We start from the raw sequence: 25,962 nt of genomic DNA, 5'->3' as shown, positions 1-25,962 counted from the left end.
TTTATGGTGATGAGAAGCATTTGGTTTCTGCCACACATGTCTTGTCTTGACCATCAAGTCTCCCACATGCCTTCTGGTGGACTCTAGTGGAGATTTGATGAGTTGTCTTTGACAGTGGCTTCCTCATTGCCACTCTTCCATAAAGCTTTGACTGGTGAAGAACCCAGGCAGAAGTTATTGTATGCAGAATCTCTCCCGTCTCAGCTGCTGAAGCTTGTAACTCATTCATAGTCATAGGTGTCTGAGGGAGAAGCAGGAAACCTGCTTTTATCCTGAAATTGGCGACTAAAATGGAACATAGTGGACATTCAAGCAGGAAGACGGTTTCTACTCATTCATTAGTCACCACTCGTTTACAATTCTCCCTTCTCCCTGCCCCGGTGATCAGCTGGTTGTGGGCAATCACTCTCTTTTATACTCAGCTAATCAGATTCTGCCACAACCTCGTCTTACAAATCATCACGCAACTACACATGTTTTAAATCTGTTGTCCTCTCTTTCACGGTCAGTCGTTTCAGTGTGGAAGCTGCAACCCTCCTCCACCCCAGCCACCTCCATTGTGTTCATCAGCATCCAGTTCAGATCCTCATAGTCTTCTGCTCTTCTCTTCCTGCATACTTCAGTCTCCTCCTCAAAGTCACATCATTGGTTTCCTCATCCAGCTTCACAAGTCTACCCCACATCTGATCCTGCATCCCGCATCAACACCTCCACATGACTACACAGGGGTGTATCTTATTCCTGCTGTTTTCCTCACTACCCGTTCAACTACATGAAGTCAGCACGATGGAGTCTAATTGCCAAAGACATTAAACATTTCTTTTTCACTAAAATTCGTAAAATTAACTTTTGTTAAACTTGTATTAAGTCTCTCCTGATTTAATTAGCTATGTGGGCTTTAAATGAAAGCTCATGACCAAAAAGAAAACCCAAATCCTTTTAGTTTGAGACTAGCTCAATCATTTCTATCAAGAATAACCGTTTTCTTTGTAGACCACTGTTAAATATTGAAGGTTTGAAGAAATGAAACCCAACAATACAAGATTATTTCTTACAAAGCATTCGAGGTGAAATGATGATTGCATGTTTGTCATTAAGGACATCCTCATAATGAAAGGCTCTCATGTGATCACAGTTTCAGGGCATCTCCCACACAGGTCTACATGAAACTCGACATTTTGTCATCTTTAAAACAGAAGAAGATAACTCTTCTTTTAATGACTAACAGTGAGACAAAGAAAGGGAAGCTTTGGTCTAAAAGCCCCAAAAAACATGACCACAGCACTTCTTCCTTGTTGTCTGTCCTTTCATGATGATGAGGATTTCCTTTTGAAATTCTCTTTTTTTTTTAACATAAAAACTTCAAATTGTTTCCTGTTGTTGTATAGGGCTCCGTGTATTTGTGTGGGAGTCCATGATGCAGCGAATGGGCTCAGGTTGTCGATACCGCACGTACAAACAGTACCTATGACAAAGGCTGTGGCTCCACTGATTCAAAATGAAAATGGGAAGTGCCGTCTCCCTGCCGTTTCCTGTCGGTTGCACTTAAACGGCTTTACATTCACACACGTACATGTATAGGCCCCACGCATGCATGCACGCGCAGCTTACGCCATCACGTAGTGGTGACTGCCAGTGGAAAAGAAAAAGTCATTACTCACACACGCCAGTTTCTGCTGTTTTCCAACTCTGTTCAGGTGGTTTTCCTGTGTCCTGAGGGATATGTATAAAAAGGTAAGCAACACAACTGTCTGCATTTCCAGTAAATCTTCTCAAAAGCCTACTTTGGTGACCTGCAGCTCCTTGAGAATATGAAGCTGATTGCCTTTTGCCTGCTTGCAGTCTGCTGCTACTCTTTGGCCAACACAGAGACGAATGGGGCTGGAAGGTCAATCAAGAGCATAAAATTACAAGAAGTCCTGAACTTTTTGAAGGAAACGAGAGAAAACCTGCAGGTGAGTGCCTTGACATTTCTATTTTCATTGCCATGTAAAGATAAATTCATCAGTACTTAGGACAATGTTGATGATTTGTGTTGCAGCCCAGTGAGCAACTGCTGAACACTCCACCACAGGACATCGAGGTAAGCCAAACGAACTTGTATTTCATAACAGCTTACATTATAGACCCCAGTACTCTTAATATTTGTGGTTGCTTACTCATCGCTTTATTCTCCACACTAACTCAAGATGCTAAGTATCATGTGTTGGGTACATTGGGACTAAATCAAATGATGTGTAAAATCACACACTGCGTTGGTAGTTATCAGATTATAAGAGCTTTGTGAGAAACACTACACAGATTTTGATTGAATATCTAATTTTGCATGTATACTAAGAGGTTTTGACTAAGATATCTGTTTAAAGAAATTGCAGAGCACATAAAGGTTATATGTAGACTGCACAGGAAGACTTTGTGGTCTCAGCAATGCAAAGATGAAGTGTCACCTGAAAGTTATCAGTTTGTCTTGTATGCAGATGATTAAAATGTATTTTACTAAATATAGTCTACATCATACAGAAGGGATAAAGAAATATAAAAAGCACACAATTTTGTCACAAAAAAGAACAAATTTATGTTTGTTGACTTCAATTGTACTAGGCAATGATTAAATTGTAATTATTTATATTTTACGCAGATGATTCAAATGTAGTTTTTCCTAAGTAAAATTTTGAAAATATGAAAAATGATTACAAAAAAAGAACAAAGTTATATTTGACTTTAATTGCACTGCACCGGTGTATTTAATTTCTCATGAAAAATGTGTCTGCATTGCTTGAATTTAAAAAAACAAAATCCAGAAATGCAACATTAAAATATACTTGTTAATATCCTGAAATGAGACGTTCTAACTAATTTAGAAATTTAAACTGTTACAAAATTGGCTCACCTTGTTGGCAGACTTTTTTTCCTTATAACAAGCAATTCAAGCCCTCTTTGTCCCATTTTATACTTAAACCAAAGCTTATCTTGGCCTGTAAGGTGAACTTGCATAAAATAATAGCAATTCTACAATACTATAACATAGAAAATACCATAAATTAGACAAAAATTCTTCTATAGATTTGTTTTATTTTCACAATTTTATATCTAAATAAAGAAACAGTTTGTAGTTTATATAGTTAATTGAAGGGTTTTTCTAAACCCTTTCATTCCATAAAAAATAAATCTATTAGCAAATTTATATCAAATGTTTCCTGAGGGGTTAAAAATGACCCAATAAGATTGTTTTGTTGTACAGTGTGAGTATTTATAAAGCTCTTTCCAATGTTAAAAAGTGGATGAAAGAACATCAAATCTTTTAGTGAAGCCAAAAATACAAGCCTGAATAGAATACAAGGAAATATTGTTGAACAAAGTGACAAAAAAAAAAAAAACGTGTTAATTTGGGTCATTCTGACCTACATATTAAAGGGTGTAAGCTTTCAATCATGTGTGCATGTAAAGGCTAAAATACTTACATGCCTCTGTCGTATCTAAATTAAAACCTCTGAATTAAAATTAAAATACTCACTTAAACTCTTGCTTCCAATTCAAGATATTTCAAACAACATCCAAAATGGAAGAAATAACAAAAGTATGTCCACTTAATCATCTGATTGTATGCACTCTTGTGTATTCACTTTAACTGAATGCCTTTTTATGCTCATGAGCTCCTCTGCATGCTTGTAAATTAAAGCTCTGCTCTATTTCTTGTCAATCTCTCCTGAGTCAAGTCAGGAGCTCGCTCGCTCTGTTTTCTCACAACTTCCGTTGCACTCTGAGGTGAAATGTGATGAGTAATCGAGCAGACAAGACCTCTCGCAATTTATAAGATGTTAGAGCTTTGTGATAAAGACTAGACCAATTTTGATCAAATATCTAATTTTGCATGCATACTAACAAATGTTTGATATCTGTTTAAAGCTCTGCTTAAAACAATTAGATGCACAAGGGGTAAAAAAAAAAAAAGGTTTTGTTATAATGTCTTAGTAATTATAAAGTGCTCTCCAGTGTTTAAAAAGAATGTCAAATTTTCTGGTGTAGCCAAAAGTATCATCCTGAATAAGTGACAAAAATGCATTGAACGTACTAATTTGGGTCTTTTTTGACCTACTTACTGAAAGTGTAGGCTTTCAATCACTTGTGCATGCACAGGCTACTATCCACTGTATGTAAATGTCTCTGTAATTTCATCTAGATTCTTAACCTTTATAAATCAGTTCAACTGAAATTGCAATATTCACTTAAATGGCTCCTTCCAATTCAAGATATGTCAAATAATGTCCAAAATGGAAGAAAAAAAAAAAACCCAAAGTATGTCCACTCTATCATCTGATTGTAAACACTAATGTGTATTCACTTCAACTGAATGCCTATTTATGCCCATGAGCTCCTCTGCATGCTTGGAAATTGAAGCTCCTCTCTATTTCTTGTCAATCTCTCATGAGTCAAGTCAGGAGCTCGCTCGCTCTGTTTTCTCACAACGTTTGTTACTCTTTGAACTAAAGTGTGATGAGCAATCAAGCAGACCAGAACACTCACAATATTCCTCACAACACTATGTCAACTCCAAACTGGCTAGAAACGTGCTAGACAAACTTAAGATGAGTTACATTACAGAGGAAGACTTTGGTATCACATACAAAGAATTTATCACCAACTACAAACTCAACTGAATTCATTCAAAACTCTTTAAACTTCATGGCACAAGGTGATTCTAAAGTGTGACTTGGCCTTAAGCTGTCTGCATTCGTGAACATCGAACAGTGTGGGAATCAAAGTTCTCAGTGGCAGCATTTTAGACCAAAAACATCTAAAGCAAACAGTGGAAACTTAATCTGGTTAAGTTTCAGTTTTAAGGAAAAAAAAGAGTTGATCTGACTGGAAATTTATCTGCAACAGTGAAGTGATGACATGAAACCAGACACAGCTTTCTTGGAAATGTTTTGAAGGCAATGTGTGTCTGTAATGATGAGTGACACATAGATTGAGGTTTTTTATTAATTGATCTTGAATCGTATTATTTCTCCAGAAGTTAATCGCCTAAATTGAATGTTAAGTGGCTTCCTGGGAATGACGCCCAGGTAGGTGCTGAATGTGGGAAACAGTGGATGTCCATGACCTCTGTTTCTCATACAGGCAGCAGCCTGATGAGTGGGGAAAAAAATACTCAGGAGCTCCTTCAGGCCTGTGTGTGATTTTTAGCACAATGCTTCCAACACAATTCTAGCAGAGCTACAGAGTCCAAATTAAAGTGGATTGAGACCCTCCTTTTCAAGGAGTCTTGGTGCTGTTGTGTGGTCCACACCACAGTTCGACTGACAGCTTTTACACCAGCACAAATGGACAGCAACAACTCAGCAAAAAACTAAAGTTTGCTTAAATGTGACTGAACAGGTTTAGTGAGAAAGCACTCAAACTTTTTCTTTGCTTCTTATGTTGACTTCTTTTCAAATCACCTCAGTAAACAAACCCATATTAGATGCTATGTGGACATTATTTACCAAAAGCACAGTTATCACAAACATCTCTTTAATACATTTCAGTATTATTAACAGTGGAAGGAGTTTACTATAGCAATCACTGAAACCAGTAACCTTATCATCCCTGGTCTGCAATCTTTTATCACAAAAAATTCTCCAATATTGGGCATCCAGGACTTTTATTTTTGCTGCAGTGGTGACAAACAGGTTTCAGTGTGAAAGTTTATCATTCTGGTATTATGACTAACCGCAGTTGATTCTTTATCAGAAATAAATATACATTGTGCATCTCCCTCAAATAAAACAAAGAGACAGGGAAAAAAAAACAAAAAACTTTTTTGACTGGGGTGGCCTGGATATTTCTACTGACTACAGCAAATGTGCCAAGCAAAAAGCTAAAAGCAGCGTGCCACACTGCCCAGAATTCAATTAGAGAATTAGTCTGACCTCTCACAGAGCAAATAAGATTTAATCAATGCTCTTTTGATTCATACAGCCCAGATGTCTATACAGTTAATGTAGTTTCAAGTTGAATAACCTCCTAAAACACTTAATATGCATTTTCTTACCAATTTAAATCAACCTAAGGTGATGGTGTTCAATAAGACTATTACATTTCAGCTCTTTATGAGTTGTTTTTATGTCTCCTAAATAAAACAGGACTGCTGCTGTCTGCCAGCCCTGGAGTGCTTTCGGAAAAACCTGCTGGAGCAACTCAGCGGTGCAGAGGGGGAGCGAAGGAAGCTTTTGAAGAGCCTGAGGCATCCTCTGACCGTAAGTGATTCTATAACATTAACACTTTATCTGAAGCAATAACAAGGACTTAGCCTGTTAAATTCACTAACACACACATATGTTTTGTTTTGTTTTTTTTTTTCCTCAGGCAAGCGGTCTGAACTTTTGTACTTCAGCAAACAATCAGGTAAGGGGATATGTGTGATGATTTTATGTGATGCCAGTCTTTTAAAACAATTTTCAATGCTCTTTTAAGGAACGCACAATATTATCAGCATGATAACAGAATTTTTTTTTTCTTTATTAAAACAAGGTTGACTTGAACAGTTCACCATAAACATTACATACAGTAATAATGAAACATGAGCTGAAATAACATTTGAAATTAAGAGTAAATATTGTCAGATGTTAGCCAAAAAAAGGTTAATTGTCTGTATCAGCAGATCTGAAAAAGTTCAACTTCTTCTTCTTATAATTTAAGTTAATATTAGAATTATTATAACTGTATTTGGTATTTTTCCTATTACTATTTTCTTATTGCCAATATTATTTAATTATTATTGTTTTTTGAAATTATTACGATTATTATCATCATTATTTAATTATAATCATTACTTGATGCTATCATCACTGATTTTTTTGTACTTTTTTTTTCATAATTATCATTATTATTCTGATTATTATTTTACTATTATCATCATTATTAGAATTATTATTATCAAAACGCCTCTTCTTCCTATTATTATATTACGTCAATACTAATTATTAATATTAATATCTTTAAAATTAAAAGGAATTATTATTAATTTGATCAAAATAACAATTCTTCTTGTTCTGCTTATTATCACCAATATTATTCAACTCAGCTTTATTTATTTGTATAGCACCTTTCTTACATAGGACATGTAGTCCAAAGAGCTTTTCAAGGAACATTCAGATGGCAAAGATCAATAAAAACAATAAAGAACAAAGGACAGTTGAGAATAGAGTAAAACAAATTGAGGAAATAAAATCAATACAGTAGAGAGACTAAAGAATTAAAAAGTTAATAAAATACAGAACCATAGATATAAAAACATGATAACACTAAGGTAAACATATAAAAGAGCGGTTACAAATTACCTCATTTTGTTATTCGGTCTGCCCACTTTGTGAAGTGTCTTGAGATGACTTTGGTTGTAAATTGACGCTACAGAAACAAAGATTATTGATTGATGAATTTTTTAAGGGTGATCAGCTCTGTTGATCAGTGACGGGAGGCATGAATTCCAATCTACAGATATTTTTTGTTTAATGGAAAGTGACCAATAATTACCTGTAGAAAATCCTTTAGGGTATCTTTAAATAAAGTTTAAACTTATTATCTGAGTTTGATGTTTTATGTTGAACTAAAGTAAACGACCATTATTTGTTAAATTTGTCCTCTCTCTTCCTTCAGACCACGTGCCAATCCTGTGACTCTCATCCCAAGCAGAATGTGGCAACATTTTTCAACAGAATGGAGACTCTCATTCAAAGTGTAAGGGTTATTATTTCATCCAAAAAAAAGTGTTTCATGGGAGTAACAATCACCACATGCCAGTACTGCTTTAAATATAAGCATAAATGACAAAATGACTGATGTGAATGTCTCTCTACCTCTTTAGGCCATCACCAGACTGAATATGAACGGAGAATAGGAGAGCACATACTCACGACCAAGAATGAATGTAAAGAAGACACTATGATGAGAAGATATTATAATGTTCTAACTTTTTTAATATTTAAATTATTCAGTATTTATTGAGATGATGTTGGTGGTGATCCCACTCAAGCTATGTCGTTTGTGAGAAAATAAGAAAGCTACTTTGCTGCCACCTTGTGGACATGCCAGTGAAGTTGTTTCCCCGTCTTTTTCACTGATAGTGAAAGTTAATTTATCTGGTAGTTCTCAAAGAATTGTACGTATTTACAGACATTTATACTATGTATGATGAGGCTTAGTGCAGAGGGTATTTTATTAATGTGATGTCATTTCTAATTAAAATAAAAAGTCTTAAACTCAGAGGCTTTGGTTTGCTTGATTTGTTCATAGAACAACATTTAAAAGACTGATTGATATACTTTTTGACCTGCTAATAGAGAAAAACGTAATGATGTGAACCTAAATAACAAAACAATCCAGCAACACTTTATAGTTATAAAGTTAGCAGGACAAGTTGAACAAGGAGCAGGATTGTTAGGAGGTCACTGTTCATGGCAAACGGGAAGGAGACTCAAATATGAAGACTGGACACTTATAGTTTAAGGGATTTTACTGGATTAAGACAGCTTCTTAGACAGCATGCGAGAAAGTTATGCTTACTGTGTTTGAATGGCGGTCGAAGTAATCCACTGATGTTTGCAGCCACATCATTTTTTTTTTAAGTAAACACAACCTACTTGTGCCCTACAGAAATGATAAGTGAACGTTCAGCAAAGAAGTCTCCAACCTGAGTTAAATCCTTACTGTTTGCCTCCACAAGTGAACCGTGCTGACCAATGGGCAACAAAAAGCCAACACTCTGCCAGGGTCGTCAAGTGGGAACCCTTCTTCATCAGTGTTTTGCTCAGGTAGTCCTACTTTGCCTCAAGAGGACTGAACAGTGATCTCCATCTTCCAGGAGCAATCCACCTCTATGCTAGCTCCCATGCCAACACTGAGACATCTGCTACATTATCTACCCTACCACATGGCCATCACAGCCCAAACAGCCACCTTCAGCAAACCCAGACTCTGTGCATGCAAGCTACAAGCAGGCCTGCTCACAGACTAGGCTAGGCCCCTGAAAAACCCAGTGAAAGGGCCCTCCCCAATTGTGATTTATTACTTATATCAATGCATGAGTGTTGGATCAGTAGCACTTGTGCTAGCGTCCTGACTAACTGCTACATCACTTTAGAGCTGAAAAGTGTGGCAAGCTGTTATTGGGTTCTGACGTTCAAATTATTCCAGATTTTTAAAAACCCTTTTCACCCGTTCAACTCATTTCTGCCACTCTATTTTGCAATGTTAAACCCATTTTTGCCACTTTTTGCCTTTTTTTGCTACTTTTTACCCCTTTTTGCTAATTTATCCAGTCATTTTTGCCACTTTAAACCAGTGCTGGGCAGCACTGTTTCCACAAATGGAACCCCAAACCATAACAGCATCTCCACTGTGTTTCACTATGGGTGCAATGCATCTGGCATCAAAACATTCTCCAGCTTTTCTGGGGACATAAACACAACAATGCTGACCAAAGAGATCAAACTTGGACTCATCCATCCAGAGTACCTTCTTCCAGACATCAACAGTCCAGCTTTGGCCTCCCTGACAAATCTGAGGCATTTCTGGATTTCCGGTTCCAATTTAGAAGTATTCATCACTGCCTGAAGATCAGCCGTGGTCTTCCTTCTGTCTCACATACTTAAAATCTTGAGGTGTCTGACATCTGCTTCAGTTCACTTTTCCTGCCTCTTCCTTGGCACATTTTGGCTACGTTCACACTGCAGCTGAAAGTGACCTGAATCTGATTTTTTTGCTCACATGTCACATGACCGTTTTGAATCAGATTCAGGCCACTTTCATATGTGGTTCTAAATCAGATACCTATCTGATCTTATGGAAGTTGACTGCTGTGTGAACAGGCAAACAAAAAAATCAGATCTGAGAAAAGATCAGAATTGAGCATTAAGGCCTGCAGTGTGAACGTAGCCTTAGTAAGTACCAATCTCAGCAACTGACTCCAAAGTGACCACACTGTGAGAACACTTTGTCTGTCCCTATTTGTCTCAGAGACCATCCAGGATCATGAAGTGCTTTAATGCGGACTCTTTCATTTTCAGTGAGCTCTCAGCATATTACCATTTTGAACAGGAATGAGGAATTTCAAACAGAATTCACCTTTTTATACCCATATTTGAGATGGGTCACTGGGCTTCTCTGAGAAGTCAGAAATTAATAAAGTATAACATTCAACCACTGAAACTAAATTTCTGTTCAGGAATGCAAGTAAGTAACTGTAATTTGACATCGTAATCAAGAAATAATAATGTGCTATACTATTTTTTGTTTTTCTTTTTTTGTAAAACAGAAAATTAAAAAATTCATGGATAACAAAAACAATTATATTTAAGTATTAAAAATCTAATTTTGGTTTAAGAGCTTCTTCATACTGATGGATTAACCATTACAGAAACTTAAAAATGTTCTTAATAGTTACCAATGTTGTTAATTTAAGGCAGCTGTGGCACAAAGCTGACATTGACTGATGGTCTTATACAGTGGTTCATAACTGGGAAGCATCAGGACCCACCAGGACCACCCTACGAGGAACTGTGACCTAGATTCTTGAAACTGTAACCACCCAAATCTACTTAACTCATTGAGCACCATTGATGTATATATACGTCATTTAAAAAACAATGCTTGAGTGCCACTGACGTATATAAACGTCAAATTGTTTTCTTCGGCGGCTGGCACAGGGGGGCGCTCTCACGCTCCCTGTGAGTAATTTTGGGGCTTCTGGGATACATAGTCGGAACACTACAGTTGGAAGTGATGGTAGATCAAACGTCAGAGATGGAGACCCTGGGGTCAAAGAGCAGAGCGATCATTACTGAGGTAATCTAAGCTAAAAGTTCTAACTTAGATGCTGGAGGAAACTTTAAACTTTTGCCTGAGAAATCGCTTACTCACTGAAACCGACACTGAACTTAACGACAGCGAATCCAGGGATCGGCGCTTTTATTGATCTGCCTCGGCCAGCAAAGAGGCTAAAGAATGCCACAAGGTTCCCCCCCGTGCGTCGGAGAAATAAGGCAGCCTCTTGCCAGCTGGATACATACAGCGACAAGCAGGAGAGGACGTGGGCATATAGGGAGGTCCCGTGGAGGCCATCCAGTTCCAGAGTGTGAATGGCATGACAGTGACTGGAAGCATTGTTATTTATTTTAGAATAAAATAACATTTGTAATACAATTTTCAGATGTCTTTTATGTCATTGAAGGCAAAATATAACAATCAAATCGTTGTTTTGCTTGACAGACTCTCTTTCACAAAAATGCATTTTTCTCAGCTTTCTAGAAAAAAAGTGGTCTTTTTGGTGAAACTAGCCTCTATTCAACTTAAGATAAATCAAGAATGGAACGAGCTACAAACAAACGTTTTTTTCCATGATGAATTATTTGGTGTTTTCAGAATCATAGTACAAAATATTCTGTGGGTCTTGAAAGATGACTCAAAATGGCCAAAAACGCTGGCACAAGCCACTTTCCATTTTATAAAAGGGCTGGCACTCAATGAGTTAATAGAAATTTCAGACCCTTCACACCTATATCTTATCTTATTCTGTTTTTCCCAAGACAGCAGGAAAATAGGGTAATTTCTTGAGGAATTTCCTTGTTATCTTGGGAAAGCCAGCAGTGTTATCCAAAAAAAAAGGAAATAATAAGTAAAAAACTTACGACAAGTACTGTAATTTGTCATTATCATATGAAAATCTAAATATGCATTAAATATTTACCCTATGTCCACTTAGGAATTCTACAGAAGTTGTGCCACATTTTTCTTCAGGTCATTATTTTCAACCCACTGGAAAGAGCTTTGTGACCTACTTTTGGGTCCTGACCTACCAGTTGAGAACCACTGGTCTAATAAATTTGTTGAGCACTGTACATACATACTTACATAATGACATCTGCATAAACACACTGTACACATTCATTCATGTTCTTAAATGCATACATACAGTTTATATAGATACATGTATCTATACATATTTTCACATTTAACTATACATTAATTATTACCTTAATACCTACGTTTACTCCGTCCCCTCACCTAAAATTTCCCACTGTTAGATACCTGCACCTGGTTTATGTGGATTTGACTGAAAGCTGACTTTTCCCTTTTTTCTTACAGAAAGATATATTAAGGTTTCTATCAAATAGCGCCATTGATCTTAAAAGTATCGAGATATGATTTATAATCCATATTGCCCTACTTCAAACCTGTTTTTGCAATGGTTAACCAACTTTGGCAATAATTATCCCATTTTTGCCACTCCTAACCCTTGTCACTAGTTAACTGAGCTATTTTTGCAACATTTTTACCACCTTTTAAGCCTTTTAACCCTTTAACCTTTCCCATCCATATTTTTTGCATTTTAGTAACCCAGTTTTGCCACTTTTATCCCACTTGTCCATCTTTTAACCCAATTTTTGGCCACTCTTTAACCCCTTTCATCACCTTTCCACAAATATTTTCCAATTCTAACACATAGTAACCAAATTTTGCAGTTGTTTTATTATTTTCCCTTAAAGTTATATGAGTTCCTTCTACTTTATTTTCTGGCATCTTTACATTTGAGCACATCATGGCTTAGCTATGAAGCCTGATTTTTCTATTAACCTATGAAGTCTGACATTACTTTCCAAGAGGTTTAGTCAATTTTTTTTTTTAACTTTTGAAAAATGCTATATTGTACTACTGCATCAAAAACAATTACATGTTAAAAATTATGTTTTGTAAGGTGCAACTGTACACTGGTTCCCAAAGTGGGGGTCGGGACACTGAGTGGAGGTCGCGAGATGCCTTCCAAGAAACAAAAGTGTGTTTTAAAATGATTTTACATTATGTATTTTGCACATTTCTGTAGAAATATAAGCATAAAATTAATTTTAATTAAAAATAAAAACATGGCCATTTATTGAGATTTATGCTGAAATCAAAGCTATGAATAAAAAGTCCTGCACATGAGGATTCTTGAATGTGCATGGCTGTGTTTGACTAAGCCCCAACCAATTTTCAGCACAGTGGGGGTCCCTGGCTTTCAACACCATTATTTTGGGGGTCCTGGGCTGAAAAGTTTGGGAATCCCTGGTATACTATATTCTCTTCCAAATGATGAACACATTTAAACGCATTTTAGACCTAAATTTGTGTTTAAAATGGCTTAAAAACAGGGAACATAACTACTTGAAAACCAAAAGTTTCCATGAAGCATGTCACAGCATCCTCTATAGATTGGGCAAATCCCTCAAAATTTATGACACCCCTGTTTCCGAATACCTCATTACAAACTGACTTGAAAATTCGGAAATATCCCTTAAAAATACTGAGTTTTCCTTTGACCAGTCTTTGTGTGATGTCCTTGTATGTCACTGGTCCTTGAATGTTTCTGAGCCTTTGTTAAATGGTTTAAAATGTCTATAAAACTACACAAAAATAGCCTGAAAACTAACTAACCCTAACTTGCATTGAAGCTCATAAAAAAGCAGCCAAAGAATTCCAATATGTTGCAACAGTTCAGAAAAAAAGCCCAGAGAGGATAAAAATTCCATCAGCATTTGATTCAAAGATTTTTTAGTACAACCAAATTCAGTCTAAAGCCAATTAAACTGTTGAACTGAGGCATAAATGTTTAAGTCTGTTCTTTTGATTGCCTTCTTCTGCCACCAGAGGGCGCCATCATGGAGACATTTAAAAGGCAGTGTGACATGTTTAAATCTTTCGATTGTTTTATGTGATTACAGTGGTCAGACTCACATAGTTCCATTTATTTTTCATATTGCTCTGCCTTTTTAGTGAAAATATAAAACCTGTCACATGAACAGAATAAGCTGTGCTTTTGCACTTAGAAAAGCAAAGTAAAGGTAATACTGAATTTAAACTGTTTGTCCATAGTCTCCTCAGCAGTGTCTTAAGTGATCAAAGCAGGTTGATTCACACTGGGGGCTAACCCAGCTGAATTGTACGCAAAGAAAACCACAAACAGCTCTCACAATGACAGCTGCAAAACATGTTTATAAGCAGGTGTCCTCTCTGTAAACAACACTTACTTGGACTTCCCAGACAACAAGGGGAATTTCAGTAACACAAAATCAAGATGAAATCTCACCTAGATGCATCTTACACCTGTTGACAAAAATCAGCACTAGAGCCTGTGATGACAACACATTAAAGATTTGGCCAAAACCAATACATGTTAAGGTGAAAATATCAAAAATTTTCACCAGGTGGCTGGCACGCAAAATTTGGTGTTTCTGGACATGTTAATTTCAAGAATGTGATTCATAAGGGAGAAATAATAAAACTAATAATTGTAATAGCTTTGTGCACACCAAGAAGGTCCTCAAACTCTTAAAGCATTGGTCTCTAAGTTATTATAGTAGTAGTAGTGTTTTTATTCAGTCTTTACAGAAAATGCAAATATAATAGACTATTTTGACAAAGTCAACAAACGGGAGCAAAATAAGCTTATCAAACTGCATCCATTTCTCATCTTTGTTAAAGAAGTTGGTCTACAATATTTTTAGAGTAAGAGTGCCTGAATGGACGTGCCACCATACATTTGTTTATTTATTTTTTTAATCTTCTTATCTTGGGATAACCAAGAAGACTTTTCCCTGAAAACTGTTTACTTGTATGACGATTTAGAAAGCGAAACAATCTCAACGTTCTGATGTGGGTCCTATTTTATTCTTTCCTTCTCGTCCAACATCAGTGTGTGACCTCACAAATGCATTTCTGGAAGAATGGTCAAAAAATTCCCATAAACACACTCCCTGCATATTTGTCTGCTCCCCAGGTGTCATAATCACACACCCTGATCTTGCACACTGAGTCAGGTGTGTTTGTATCTGAATTTTCGCAGTCAGTGTGAAGAACACCAGAACAACATGACACAGACTCAGTGTACAAAGGCTTAAACACTCTGCATGCCAACCTGCATGCAGCCTCTCAGTGCACTGTCAGCATGGAGACCTATGAGCTTTCACTTATCTATGGTGTCAAGGTCAGTGATAGAGCCCACTGGCTACAAGATTTTTAATAGATTAAATAACCTCCTTGGTAGTCCATGTGTGCAAAATGGAAAAGGTCTATGCATCTGTCTCTGTGTGTGTGCTAAAATGTAGGCTCATCATCATCATTCCAGTCCATCAAAATGACAGACAGCCTTCAAAATTATCTGTCATCCTTCAAAAAAAATCTGTCAATGATGGAGAATATTCGGTTAATGCGACCTCTGGTTCCCAAGAGCCCAGTGGCCTCCATAACTCTTCAGTGGAGGAAGTTTGACCCAACCAGGACTCTTAAAGAGCTGGTTGCCTGCCAAACTGAGCAATCAGGTGAGAGTGTAAGGAATGTGATGAACCCTGATGGCCACTCTGAGTACCAGAGATCCTGTGTGGTGATGGGACAAAGTTCCAGAAGGGCAACCATCACTGCAGCCCTCCTCTGATCTGGGCTTTATGGCAGAGTGGCTAGACAGACTGCTCTCCTCAGTGCAACACACGTGCTTGGAGTTCGCAAAAAACTCCATGCAGGCTTTCATGTGTTTTGCACTGAGGAGAGGAGTCCTTATAAGTATTCAACCATTAAGCCCAGATCAGTGGAGGGCTGCAGTGATGTTTGTCCTTCTGGAACTTTGTCCCATCTCCACACAGAATCTCTGGAGCTCAATCAGGGTTCTTGGTCTTTTTTTTTTTTTAACCTTTATTTAACCAGATAATTCCAATTGAGATTGAGATCTCTTTTACAAGGGCGACCTGGCCAAGAGGTCAGTGGCACACGTCATAATAAATAATACATTTCAGTGTCAGATCGCAACACTAAGTTAAAAACAAACAGTACTATAGAAAGTGCACAGGTGATTGCAGATAAAGTGATGGAAATTGACTCAGAAACAAATCTATAAACACAGGCACTGTTCTGAGGTGTCACGATGTCTGTCATTTAAGACCGAACGAAATGCTCCAAGTGAAATGAGTTCAGACAATTTCAAGTCAGTCTGGAGAGAATTCCATGCCGAGGGGGCAGTAAAACTGAATGCTTTTTTCCCCAATCCAGTCCTGACACGAGGAACGAGTAGACGGACAATGCTGCTAGAGCACAAGGCATAGTGACTTTCAGTTCTTTGAAGAAGAGTGCATAAATAAGAAGGAGCTAAGCCAAGGAGAGCATGTCTCCTATAAGGCCTTTCTCCCCTAATGGCTCAGTTTGGCCAGGTGACCAGGTCTTGGAAGAGTCAAAAACCAGGACTCTTCCATGATTATCAAATGGGAGAAGTCAGAACCAGGACTCTTCCAAGAGCTGGTTGTGACTTCTTCCATTTGATAATCATGGAGGCCACTGTGCTCTTGGGAATAGTAAGTGTGACAGAACTTCTCCCAGATCTGTGCCCTTGAACAATCCTGTCACAGCAGGCCGTTCCTTTGACCTCATGGCTTGCTTTCTGCTCTGACATGCATTGTCAGCAGTGAGGCCTTCTATAAACAGGTGTGTGCCTTTCCAAATCATGCACAATCAATTTACTTTACCACAGGTAAACTCAAATCAAGGTGTAGAAACCTTTCAGCAAAGATCAAGACAAATAGGAGGTACCTGAGCTAACAATCAAGTGTTGTGGCAAAGGGTCTGAATACCTGTGTCAGTATGAGATTTCAAATTTTAATTTTCATAAATTTGTAAGAAAATCTAAAATTCAGTTTCACATCATCATCATGGAGTACTGAGTGTAGATTAATCAGAGAACAAATTCATTTAAATGACGGTAACATCATAATAACTCTATTTTTATCTTACAATGATAATACTGTATATAAAAAAACGATGATTATGCAATGCAACCAAAAGGCACAGTGTTTTTCTGCCTCACTGATCAGCTGTTTGTATCTGCAGCCTTCAAGAGACATCATCAAACAAAGCTAAAAATGATTGACTTTAGCGACGATGACAGGCTGTTTGCAATAGGCCACCGTAGGCAGCTTTATATCCTCCTAATGTCAAACTTTAATCTTACTAATGAACTTATATCTTTAGTGAACTACAAACTGCAGGTGTAAAGCATGTTGACTCTTGCTTAAACTTGCTTTTCTTCAGTTTTGTTTAGAAATTAGAACCATACAGCTGCAACCACACTGTAGTCAAAGAGCGACTATATCAGCTGTGCTGTGCAGATGTTCATGTGAATCTGGCCATGTCTTTGTGAGCAGAACAGGAAAACAACAAACTTTTTGACTTTGGAGATTCCTCTCTGTTTGTGGTTTTGTGCTGTCCAGATTAGGGTTTTTCCCACTGTGGCCTGCAGGAAAAAATTGCTATTATCTAAAAAACATGTCTGTTGAAGCAAGAAAGTTAAAAGTCTCTGATTTACATAAAATTTTCCTAAAGCCTAAACAACATGTAGGTACATAATATGATAAAAATACCCGCTTACCATGATTTCAATCTCCAGGTCAGAGATGTTTAAGAAAAGAAAATATTTGTTTTATCAGGTTGAAATCACTGCAGTTGTTAACAGCAATGTTGGATGACCAAAATTCAGCTGATTTTAGAATATTTAATTCATACATCCATGTTATATTGTGTTGTATTTTATTCATTTAGATTTATTTAACAAGGAGAGCCTCATTTACAAGAATGTCCTGGTATATGATAATATCACAATTCTTTTAATTCAGATTATAATTTATCAACATTCTTTGCATTTGGCTTTAAAAAACCTGGTCAGCTCTTAAGATGGTGACATAAAGGCATGTTTGGCTATTTAAAGAAGTCTAAAAGATTTCCTACTTCAGAAGCTAAACATTTAATTCATTTCCTCTCAATTTTCCTTTATTTCCCTCCACCAAATAACTGCACTTTTGTTCTGGTAAACTCTCCCTGACATTCTTTGAGTAACATTACATTATACAATTGAGCTTTAATAATTTTACAGAAGGCAGCCTATTTCATTTTTAAAGTTAGTCTATAAAAAAAAAATTGTTTAGTGAATTTAACAATCAACAAGGAAATCAACTGAAATTTTGCACTACTCAACCTCATTTAAAAACATTATTGATCTCACAAAGGTTTGGTTTAATGTTAAATACATTTTAGTTAGTCATATCTGATCTAACACCACTAGTTTCACACTGAAGTAAAACATGTGTACAGGATCTAAGACGTGGTGTGGGATTTGAGCATGTCATCAGCCATGGCTTGTCTGATAAATGCTGATCTTAGCATGGAATTGATCGCACACTAGAGGTTGGAATCTCTAGGCACCTCACAATTCGATTACAACTCATAGGGCTACGATTCGATTCTTAATCGATTATTGATGCATTTTGATGCACTTTTTACAATTCTGTTGTTCTCACTGTGTCAAACAAAATAAAAACATTACATTTGTTAGAAAAAAAGAGATGAATAAAATTTCCACTATCCTCTAACCAAAAGTAGCAGCATCCTTTCCTTGTAACATATCTGAAATTACAAACATAAAAATGTCCTATTTCACAGATGAACAACTGGTAATCTAAATCTTGCTTTTATGCGCTGCATGTTAGAGTTCCACCTTTTGGTTCCAGCTATTCCATAGTATTGAATATTTAAATTATTATTGATTAGCAAACATTTATAAATCAATTCAGAATCTTCCACCTCCACATCGTGATGCATCTATGAATTGATTTTTTCTCCCACCTCCATTGCACACCATAAATTCTGACGCATACATGTTTGATAAATGAGGTCTTATATCTTACTTCAAAGCCAGTAAAGAAAGAAAACAAAAGAGGATTTTTCCATGGAAATGGGGGTTTCTGAAAAGTATTTCTTCCCGTATGTGCTCTTGAACAAGTTCTAGGAACAGCCCTTGATGCTTACAGAAGTGTCAATCCAGACACGTCATGATAAATTCTCGCAATGAGTACCCCTCTGCAAAAAGTCACACTTTCCCTTGATTGAAACACCTATTTTTTTTCACCTCCTCCAAGTGTAAAAACTTTCTTTGCAATATTTCATGACAGATTTTGGAATATGCAGCATTTCTACTCAGGTTTTTAAATGTGAAAATGAAAACTAGCATTACAACTGGTGAATGGAAACCTCCCTTTAGGCAGTTCTGCATGTGATAGCTACCTCACAGAACCTGTGGTGTTATACAGAGGTCACACTTCATCTGCAGCACTACTGATAAAAGCTGTCTATTTAAGTACTTACTTTACAGAAATATTAAATGTATAAACTAATGGTTGTGTTAGAAATGTAAAACTCTTCATGTTTGCTACATACTCAAATGATATGGGCTTAAAGCTCCAGTGAGAATGTTTAAGGTGGATCATGTGATCATGTCTACATGGCTGAGACCATTTGTGGTCATCACCACAGTACTGTGTGTCACAGCTGATCTGTTTTGCTCACGTGGACTTGCTCCTCTAACATGCACACAGAAATGACAAACAGAGGTTCCATGATGCACCTGTGCTGCTCAGGCGGCCAGTGTGGCTAAGCTAGGTAGTCTTCTTGTGGTGGGTTCCCACAGTGCACCTGAGCAGCTTTCTCTGTGAAATGCTGTGGCTTGAACCATCTTGGTGTCCACTAAGACTGTCAAAATTTCAAGTGTTTGACATTTTTGATAAATACAAAATGGCTTTCCATTGCTTTTCAGGGCTACCTCATGTTAAGCCTGGTTTGAGCTTAAATTCTTCAGACAAAAGCCTGGAAGACACTAAAAGATTTTTAAAATCTTAACTAATTTTAGACATGTGAGACTTCACACATGATAAAAAATAACAGTAGACTCAATCGTATTGTTCTTACAGTGTGGAGACAAAGAGATGACCAACACATCATACCACACTCCAACAGATTCATTCACCAACAACCAGAGTCTCCTCTTTCAAATTCTCTTTGGGCCAACCAAGAATTTAGAGTAGCCACAAGCTAGATGTGGCTAGCTGTTAGCTACCTGCTACAACTATTGTGGTAACAATTTGGTCAATCTCCCTCTCTTGTGAAATTTATTTATATAACAGGACTAACAGGACTTGTTGCATTAACACTCTAGTTGATCCTCCATTTTTGACATCCATCATCCTTTATGCTTCTCATTTACTAGCGTTGCCATGCAGCCATGATTTCTCCTTCGGTCTGCTTGCTTCCTGATTGGCTGTTGTTCCGTACTAACTATCCTGCTCATGCCTGCTTAGCTGTTTCAGTGTTTGCCCCACACAACAGGATTGTTTCATATTTACAATCTCAAAAGAGAGCGGCTACAGTTGTCTTCCAAGCACATTGCAGTGGAAAAGATCACTCTCAGTGCACCTCCCACCACAAAAAAAATAGTCAAGTTGATCTTTAGACCCTGTCTTCAAGCAAGCAAATATAAACTGTGCCATTTAAAACATTAACTATCTTAAGTATATTTTCAATATGATGATGTAGTGATACTGAAAATACACTTTTTTATAGCAAAATATACTATTTTTTGCATGCTAAATATCATATACAGAGGGCACTATTTCCCAGAAAAAGCTGTGTAATGGCTCAGCCTCTGTGGCAAAAATTCTTAAGCACAAAAGATAATGGAGCTGCAACATTGCGTTGCATCATATGATGCACCCTAATTACTACTCCTAGCACCACTGTGCAAAATACGGGGGGTCTAGGGGGTTCTGAGACCCCTTAATTGACACAAGAGACCCCTTGAAACCCTCAACTGCAAAATTTTGGGGGGGTCTCTTGAGAAGTATTTATAACGTCATTTTTTCACTTGCTATTGTCACTACAGATGCCATTTGAACGCACATCATGTTTGTTTTAATTAAGTTCATTGTAAAGAATTTATTCACATATAAGAATACGGAAGAATAATGTCTCTGATAAAGCTTCCAAACGTGGGGAGCGCTGTCTCAAATGCTCCGCAACAATGACCTCGCATAACCCTGCCATACAGCTTGTGTATTTCTTACCGCTTTGGTTACTCTCCTGAAATTGTGGACTCAGTGTGCATAGATTCAGCAAAATATGTCAAAGAGAAAGCAAAATTCTTTGATTGAAAACTTTGGATTCACATCTAAAAGACTAAACCGAAACAGTGATGAAGATGGAGCAGAGACATCCTGAGCTAATTCTGGCGAGGCAGCTGCTAGCACATCTACTGGTGAGTTGGGGTCTCCAAAAAAATTCTATTCAACCCAGACTTAATTAACTGATTGTGATAGACCTGCTGTGCTTCATATTGAAATATATATTTCGCCATACGTCGGTTGGCTGGGTTCATATGTGCACGAATGCGTGTGTATGTGTGAGCGTGCGCCTGCTTGAGAGGGACACGCAAGTGTCCTATTTGGTCACAGAGCAGAGTTGTGCTGTGGTCCTGCAGCTGCGTGCAGCTTTGTTGATGATGATGCTAGACTGGGTGATGTGTGTTTAATGTGCGTGTATGCATTACTTGTGGTCCTGTATACTGCATGTTGTGTAAGACTTCAGCCTGATACTGGAGCACTAGTTAGGGTGGACCCCCCCGATTAAGGCCGGGTATTTCGCACACTGCCTAGCACACACCCACAGCAGTGCAACAGTCAAACTCCCCACCCACTTGGGGCTCACCTCCCTGCTTCAAAAAATGTTAAGGTATTTCACCAGCAGCCAAGGCCTCCCCCCTTACTCTACAACTCAAACAAAAGATTGGAGTTCCACACACCTCAAGGCATAGGATCCTCCAGAGGCTTGCAGTTGTGCATAAATATACTATTTGGGCACCCCTAACCAATGCTCACAAGCAGAAACAGTTGCAGTGGGCCCAGAAATACATGTAGACTCATTTTCAAACAGTCTTGTTTACTGATAAGTGCCATGCAACCCTGGATGGTCTAGATGGAGGAGTAGTGGATGGTTGGTGGATGGCCACCATGTCCCAACAAGAGAGAGCTGGTAGGCCCCTTAAGGGTTCCTGAAGGTGTGGAAAATGACCTCAGCAAAGTATATAGAGTTTCTGACTGACCACTTTCTTCCATGGTACAAAAAGAAGAACCATGTGTTCTGTAGCAAAATTTTCTTCATGCATAACAATGCACCATCTCATGCTGTAAAAAATATATCTGTGTCATTGGCTGCTATGGGCATAAAAGGAGAGAAATTCATGGTGTGGCCCCCATCCTCCCCTGACCTCAACCCTACTGAGAACCTTTGAGCATCATCAAGCTAAAGATCTATGAGGGTGGGGGGCAGTTCACATCAAAACAGCAGCTCTGGGAGGATATTCTTACATCTTGCAAAGAAATTCAAGTAAAAACTCCAAAAACTCACAAGTTCAATGGATGCAAGAATTGTGAAGGTGATATCAAAGAAGGGCTCCCATGTTAACATGTAATTTGGCCCTGTTAAGATGTTTTTGATTGAAACCGCTTTTGATTTCAGACCTCCTAATACTGCAAATTTTACAATTAACCATTTTCAGTTCTTTACAGACTAAAAAATGTTTTCTAACTGTCCATCCATTTTCTATACCCCTTATTCCATTCCGGGTTGGGGGTGGGCTGGAGCCTATCCCAGCTGTCATTGGGCTAGAGGCGGGGTATACCCTGGACTGGTCGCCAGTCAATCGCAGGGCTGACAGATAGAGACAGACAACCAGGCACGCTTACATTCACACCTTCGGCCAATTTAGAGTGATCAATTAACCTAATGAGCACGTTTTTGGTGGTGGGAGGAAGGCGGAGTACCCGGAGAGAACCCACACGTGCACGGTGAGAACATGCAAACTCCGCATAGAAAAGCCCTGTTCGGGAAGCGAACCAGCAATCTTCTTGTTGTGAGGCAACAGCGCTAACCACTGCGCCGCCTGTGCATAATAATTTAGAATAGTGCATTTTGAGTTTATTTTTGAAAAAAAAAGGTTATCTTTGGTAGTTTATTTAGTAAAATTTGAATTATGCTCTAATGGTTGATGACTTGAAAATTATACTAACAGTCATTTGCATCAACTATTTAGGAAAATCAGAGAAAAATATTACTTGCATAATAATCTGGAATGCCATGTAAACACCTTGCATCATTTGATAAGCCTCCTTCTTGTAATGCTGACTCAAAAGCAACAAATTCACTCTGCAAAGCCACGACCTGGTTTGATAAAAGGCTGTAGTAGTCTGTGGTCACCACACCTCCACTGACATCACAGTACTCACGGAAACACAAGACTTGATTTTCTTTCTTTCTGACTGGTAAAACGTGGTTTGAAGACTGACATTTAGTTTTTGGGTTGTGTGTTTTTTGGTCAGTTTGTGAAGATGACACAACTCCCCACTCACAGCGTCATAGAAAGGGAAACACTTCCACAAAGGCAACTAAATGACTATAGTGTGATAAATCATAGTATCAAATCTACTATGATTCTCTGCAGAAAAAAGTATGACACATTAAAATCCCACCTTGACCAACCAAAAGTATAAACAGCAAAAAACATCAAATCTTGCTTCAACAGAAGTCATATGAGTAGATTTAGTTAAAAAAGTTATGATTCTATCTCATACCTGTTCAATATTGCAGAAAAAGCAAATATATTTCTTGTTCTTACGACCAGATTTATCAAATTTCCTCATCAAACACTTAAAAGAGATTTTCTTGATGTTGCACATGAACATATCAGGACATTTTATACACATTCTGCTACAATCCCATAATCCTACTGTCCTTGAACGTATCTTATTATAACAGCCAGTTGGCTCATTAAGTGAGCTTATTAACATCTTTCCACTGATTTCAACCACTTTTCAACATTGAATAATTATTCTTAATCAACAGAAGCTCTAAAAGTTGGGAGAGTCTTCCAAGGACTGTTTGAGAAAAAACAGGAGCAGCTGAAGCCAGTGAGTTCATGTTACTCCAACAGTCTGAGTTTTTTAATTTCATCAAGCCTCAAGGTAGGCTACTGCATTTTGGTTTAATTTGATAAGCCTATGGCTAATGCAACCTGGCACGCCAGATAGATGTGTTTGACACATCCATCTGGAAAACCACTCATAGGCAGCATGTGGGAAAGTGCACAGCCTTTGAAAAAAAAAAACTTGTAGGGGGATTGGATGAATGTTCCATCTGCCACATCTTTACAGGCCAATCAGAGCAACAAAACACGTGATGTAGCCGCTACCAAGCGGCGCCCCTACCGAAGGAGTAAATCTATAGGGAACTGCATAACGTGAACCATGGCAACTGTAGACATGCCAGTACACGACTTTTGTCGTTTTTGAAAAGAAAATAATTCAATGCTGTTCTTTGTTCTTGTCAAGTTTTGATAAAACTGGCGCTTTAGCCTCATCCATGCTAATTTCTTCCGCCATAATTGCCCCGTCCTCTTGTTGCTACTTGCCTACGTCATGACTCTGCCGCGCCCGAAAGTAGTGCCCTTGTTCGCTGAGAGAGGAGACACAGGAATGCCTCCTCCTCTCTGACATGCTTTACATCTCCTTGGTTGACCCATGGATGTTTTTCCGAATTCACCTCATTAAACGAACTTGCAGATCATGCTACCTGGATATTGTTTACCATGATATTAAAGCACGGTTATTACTAACAGTTATTATGATGACTAAAATATCAACAGTATGTTATACCATGGTCTTGGTAAATACTCAATTCTGATTGGCTCTGGAAATTCCATTGGTATCCATTGACTTCTGATATATGGACACCGTTCAAACTTCCCAAGTAGTTCTGGTCAAAAAAATCATTACACTGTTCCAAATTAATGCGCAGCAGCTGTTAGCTGTCACTCCGTTAGGGGTAACTATAGCAACCTGAGAGAGCCGGGCAAGGAGTACAGCACCGCCAGCCTAAGGAGCCTGCGGAACGGCATCAACCGTCACTTAACTAACATGAATGACAGACTCCAGGTTAAAGACCAGTAATGTCAGACGGTCTTTTTCTTCTTTATCTGATGTATGTCTTGTTTCCAGGCTCACCTTAACACTGAGAAGTGAGTGTCCCAAAAACTTACTTCCCTCCTGTTCTAACTGCTAGAAACTATTGTCAGAAGATTCAAATAACATAAACAAAAGAAAAGAAGCCATTATTTCTTTTTAGAGCCAAAGGACAGCTCCATTTCACATCTGTGACCTCGTAGTGCAGAAGGGGGAATTATTCTGTTTATTCAAACAGCTGGCCTGCTAAAACTAAGCTTTCAATCAGATGACTGTTCATGTTAACATACTGGTTTATAGTCTGATCACAGATGACTCTCAGTCTCACTCATCTTCATGTCTTTTCATTGATAAATCTGTTCAGAAAGTGCGCTGAGCGGACTAGTTTTTTGGCACCGTTGTAACTTTGTTTCTATGGACCGCCCTATTTAATGGAGTACTGAACTATGTTTACCTTCCCTAGGAACGTTATGGGGTTGGAATGGCTATTCCACTTATTAGTCAAGCCCCATATATGAGCTTGTCTTCCAAGCGGGCCATGCAGGTTTGAATCTGACCTTTGGCTACCATCCAGAGTGCCATTCCCCACATTCTCTCTCATAATTCTAGCACTTTCTGTCCTCTCTGTATAATGGCAAAGCCAACCCCCCAGAACTAACCTGGCTGTAATGGTGTATAAAAATTATTTGCTTCATTATAAAAAATCATAAAAAATAGGCTTCATTATGTATACTTGTATACAAGGTAAGGCTATTACATCATGAGACTGCGTTTATCAGGATAAAACCACATAGTTCACAGTCACACCGAATGGTATATATTAAAGGCTGGGTATTCACACACAACTGTTGTATGTTTCTAATAAGTAACATCTTTAGTTCACTGTGAACTACTGAGGGAAGTGCACATGTTTTTGCTAAGACTTCATAAAACGATTAGCTTAAAAGTTAAGGAGTGCATTAACTTTAAATTTTTGGTGAAGTTGAATCCTTATCAAAAGGAAAAATGAAAGAAAATTTGTGGAGACATTTTGGAACAAATTGAAAGAAACAATATTTTTAGAAGGACTGAT

General features: G+C 37.9%; 2 protein-coding genes across 2 annotated transcripts in view; one reads left to right on the top strand and one right to left on the bottom strand.

The window, feature by feature from the left end:
- The window catches only part of LOC121516149 (Bardet-Biedl syndrome 12 protein-like), a 148,600-nt gene that overhangs the window by 29,345 nt on the left and 93,293 nt on the right, over positions 1-25,962 (bottom strand). The window lies entirely within an intron of this gene.
- Positions 1,693-8,182, top strand: il21 (interleukin 21). The gene is made up of 6 exons (XM_041797369.1): positions 1,693-1,955; positions 2,042-2,083; positions 6,126-6,239; positions 6,349-6,387; positions 7,639-7,719; positions 7,847-8,182. Exons 1-6 carry the CDS (start codon positions 1,812-1,814, stop codon positions 7,877-7,879), a joined length of 453 nt encoding a protein of 150 aa, XP_041653303.1. The 5' UTR covers positions 1,693-1,811; the 3' UTR covers positions 7,880-8,182.

The sequence above is a fragment of the Cheilinus undulatus genome, linkage group 10 (genome assembly GCF_018320785.1).
Source record: "Cheilinus undulatus linkage group 10, ASM1832078v1, whole genome shotgun sequence".
Taxonomy (NCBI): domain Eukaryota; kingdom Metazoa; phylum Chordata; class Actinopteri; order Labriformes; family Labridae; genus Cheilinus; species Cheilinus undulatus.
Note: the sequence above shows the minus strand (reverse complement) of the source record. Positions and strands in the feature narration are given on the sequence as shown.

Bases quoted from the DNA above. Each gene is read 5' to 3' on its own strand.
- il21 (XM_041797369.1), top strand. From the start codon at position 1,812: ATGAAGCTGATTGCCTTTTGCCTGCTTGCAGTCTGCTGCTACTCTTTG. The intron at 6,240-6,348 runs GTAAGTGATTCT...TTTTTTCCTCAG, and splicing joins GCCTGAGGCATCCTCTGACC to GCAAGCGGTCTGAACTTTTG. The intron at 6,388-7,638 runs GTAAGGGGATAT...CTCTTCCTTCAG, and splicing joins GTACTTCAGCAAACAATCAG to ACCACGTGCCAATCCTGTGA.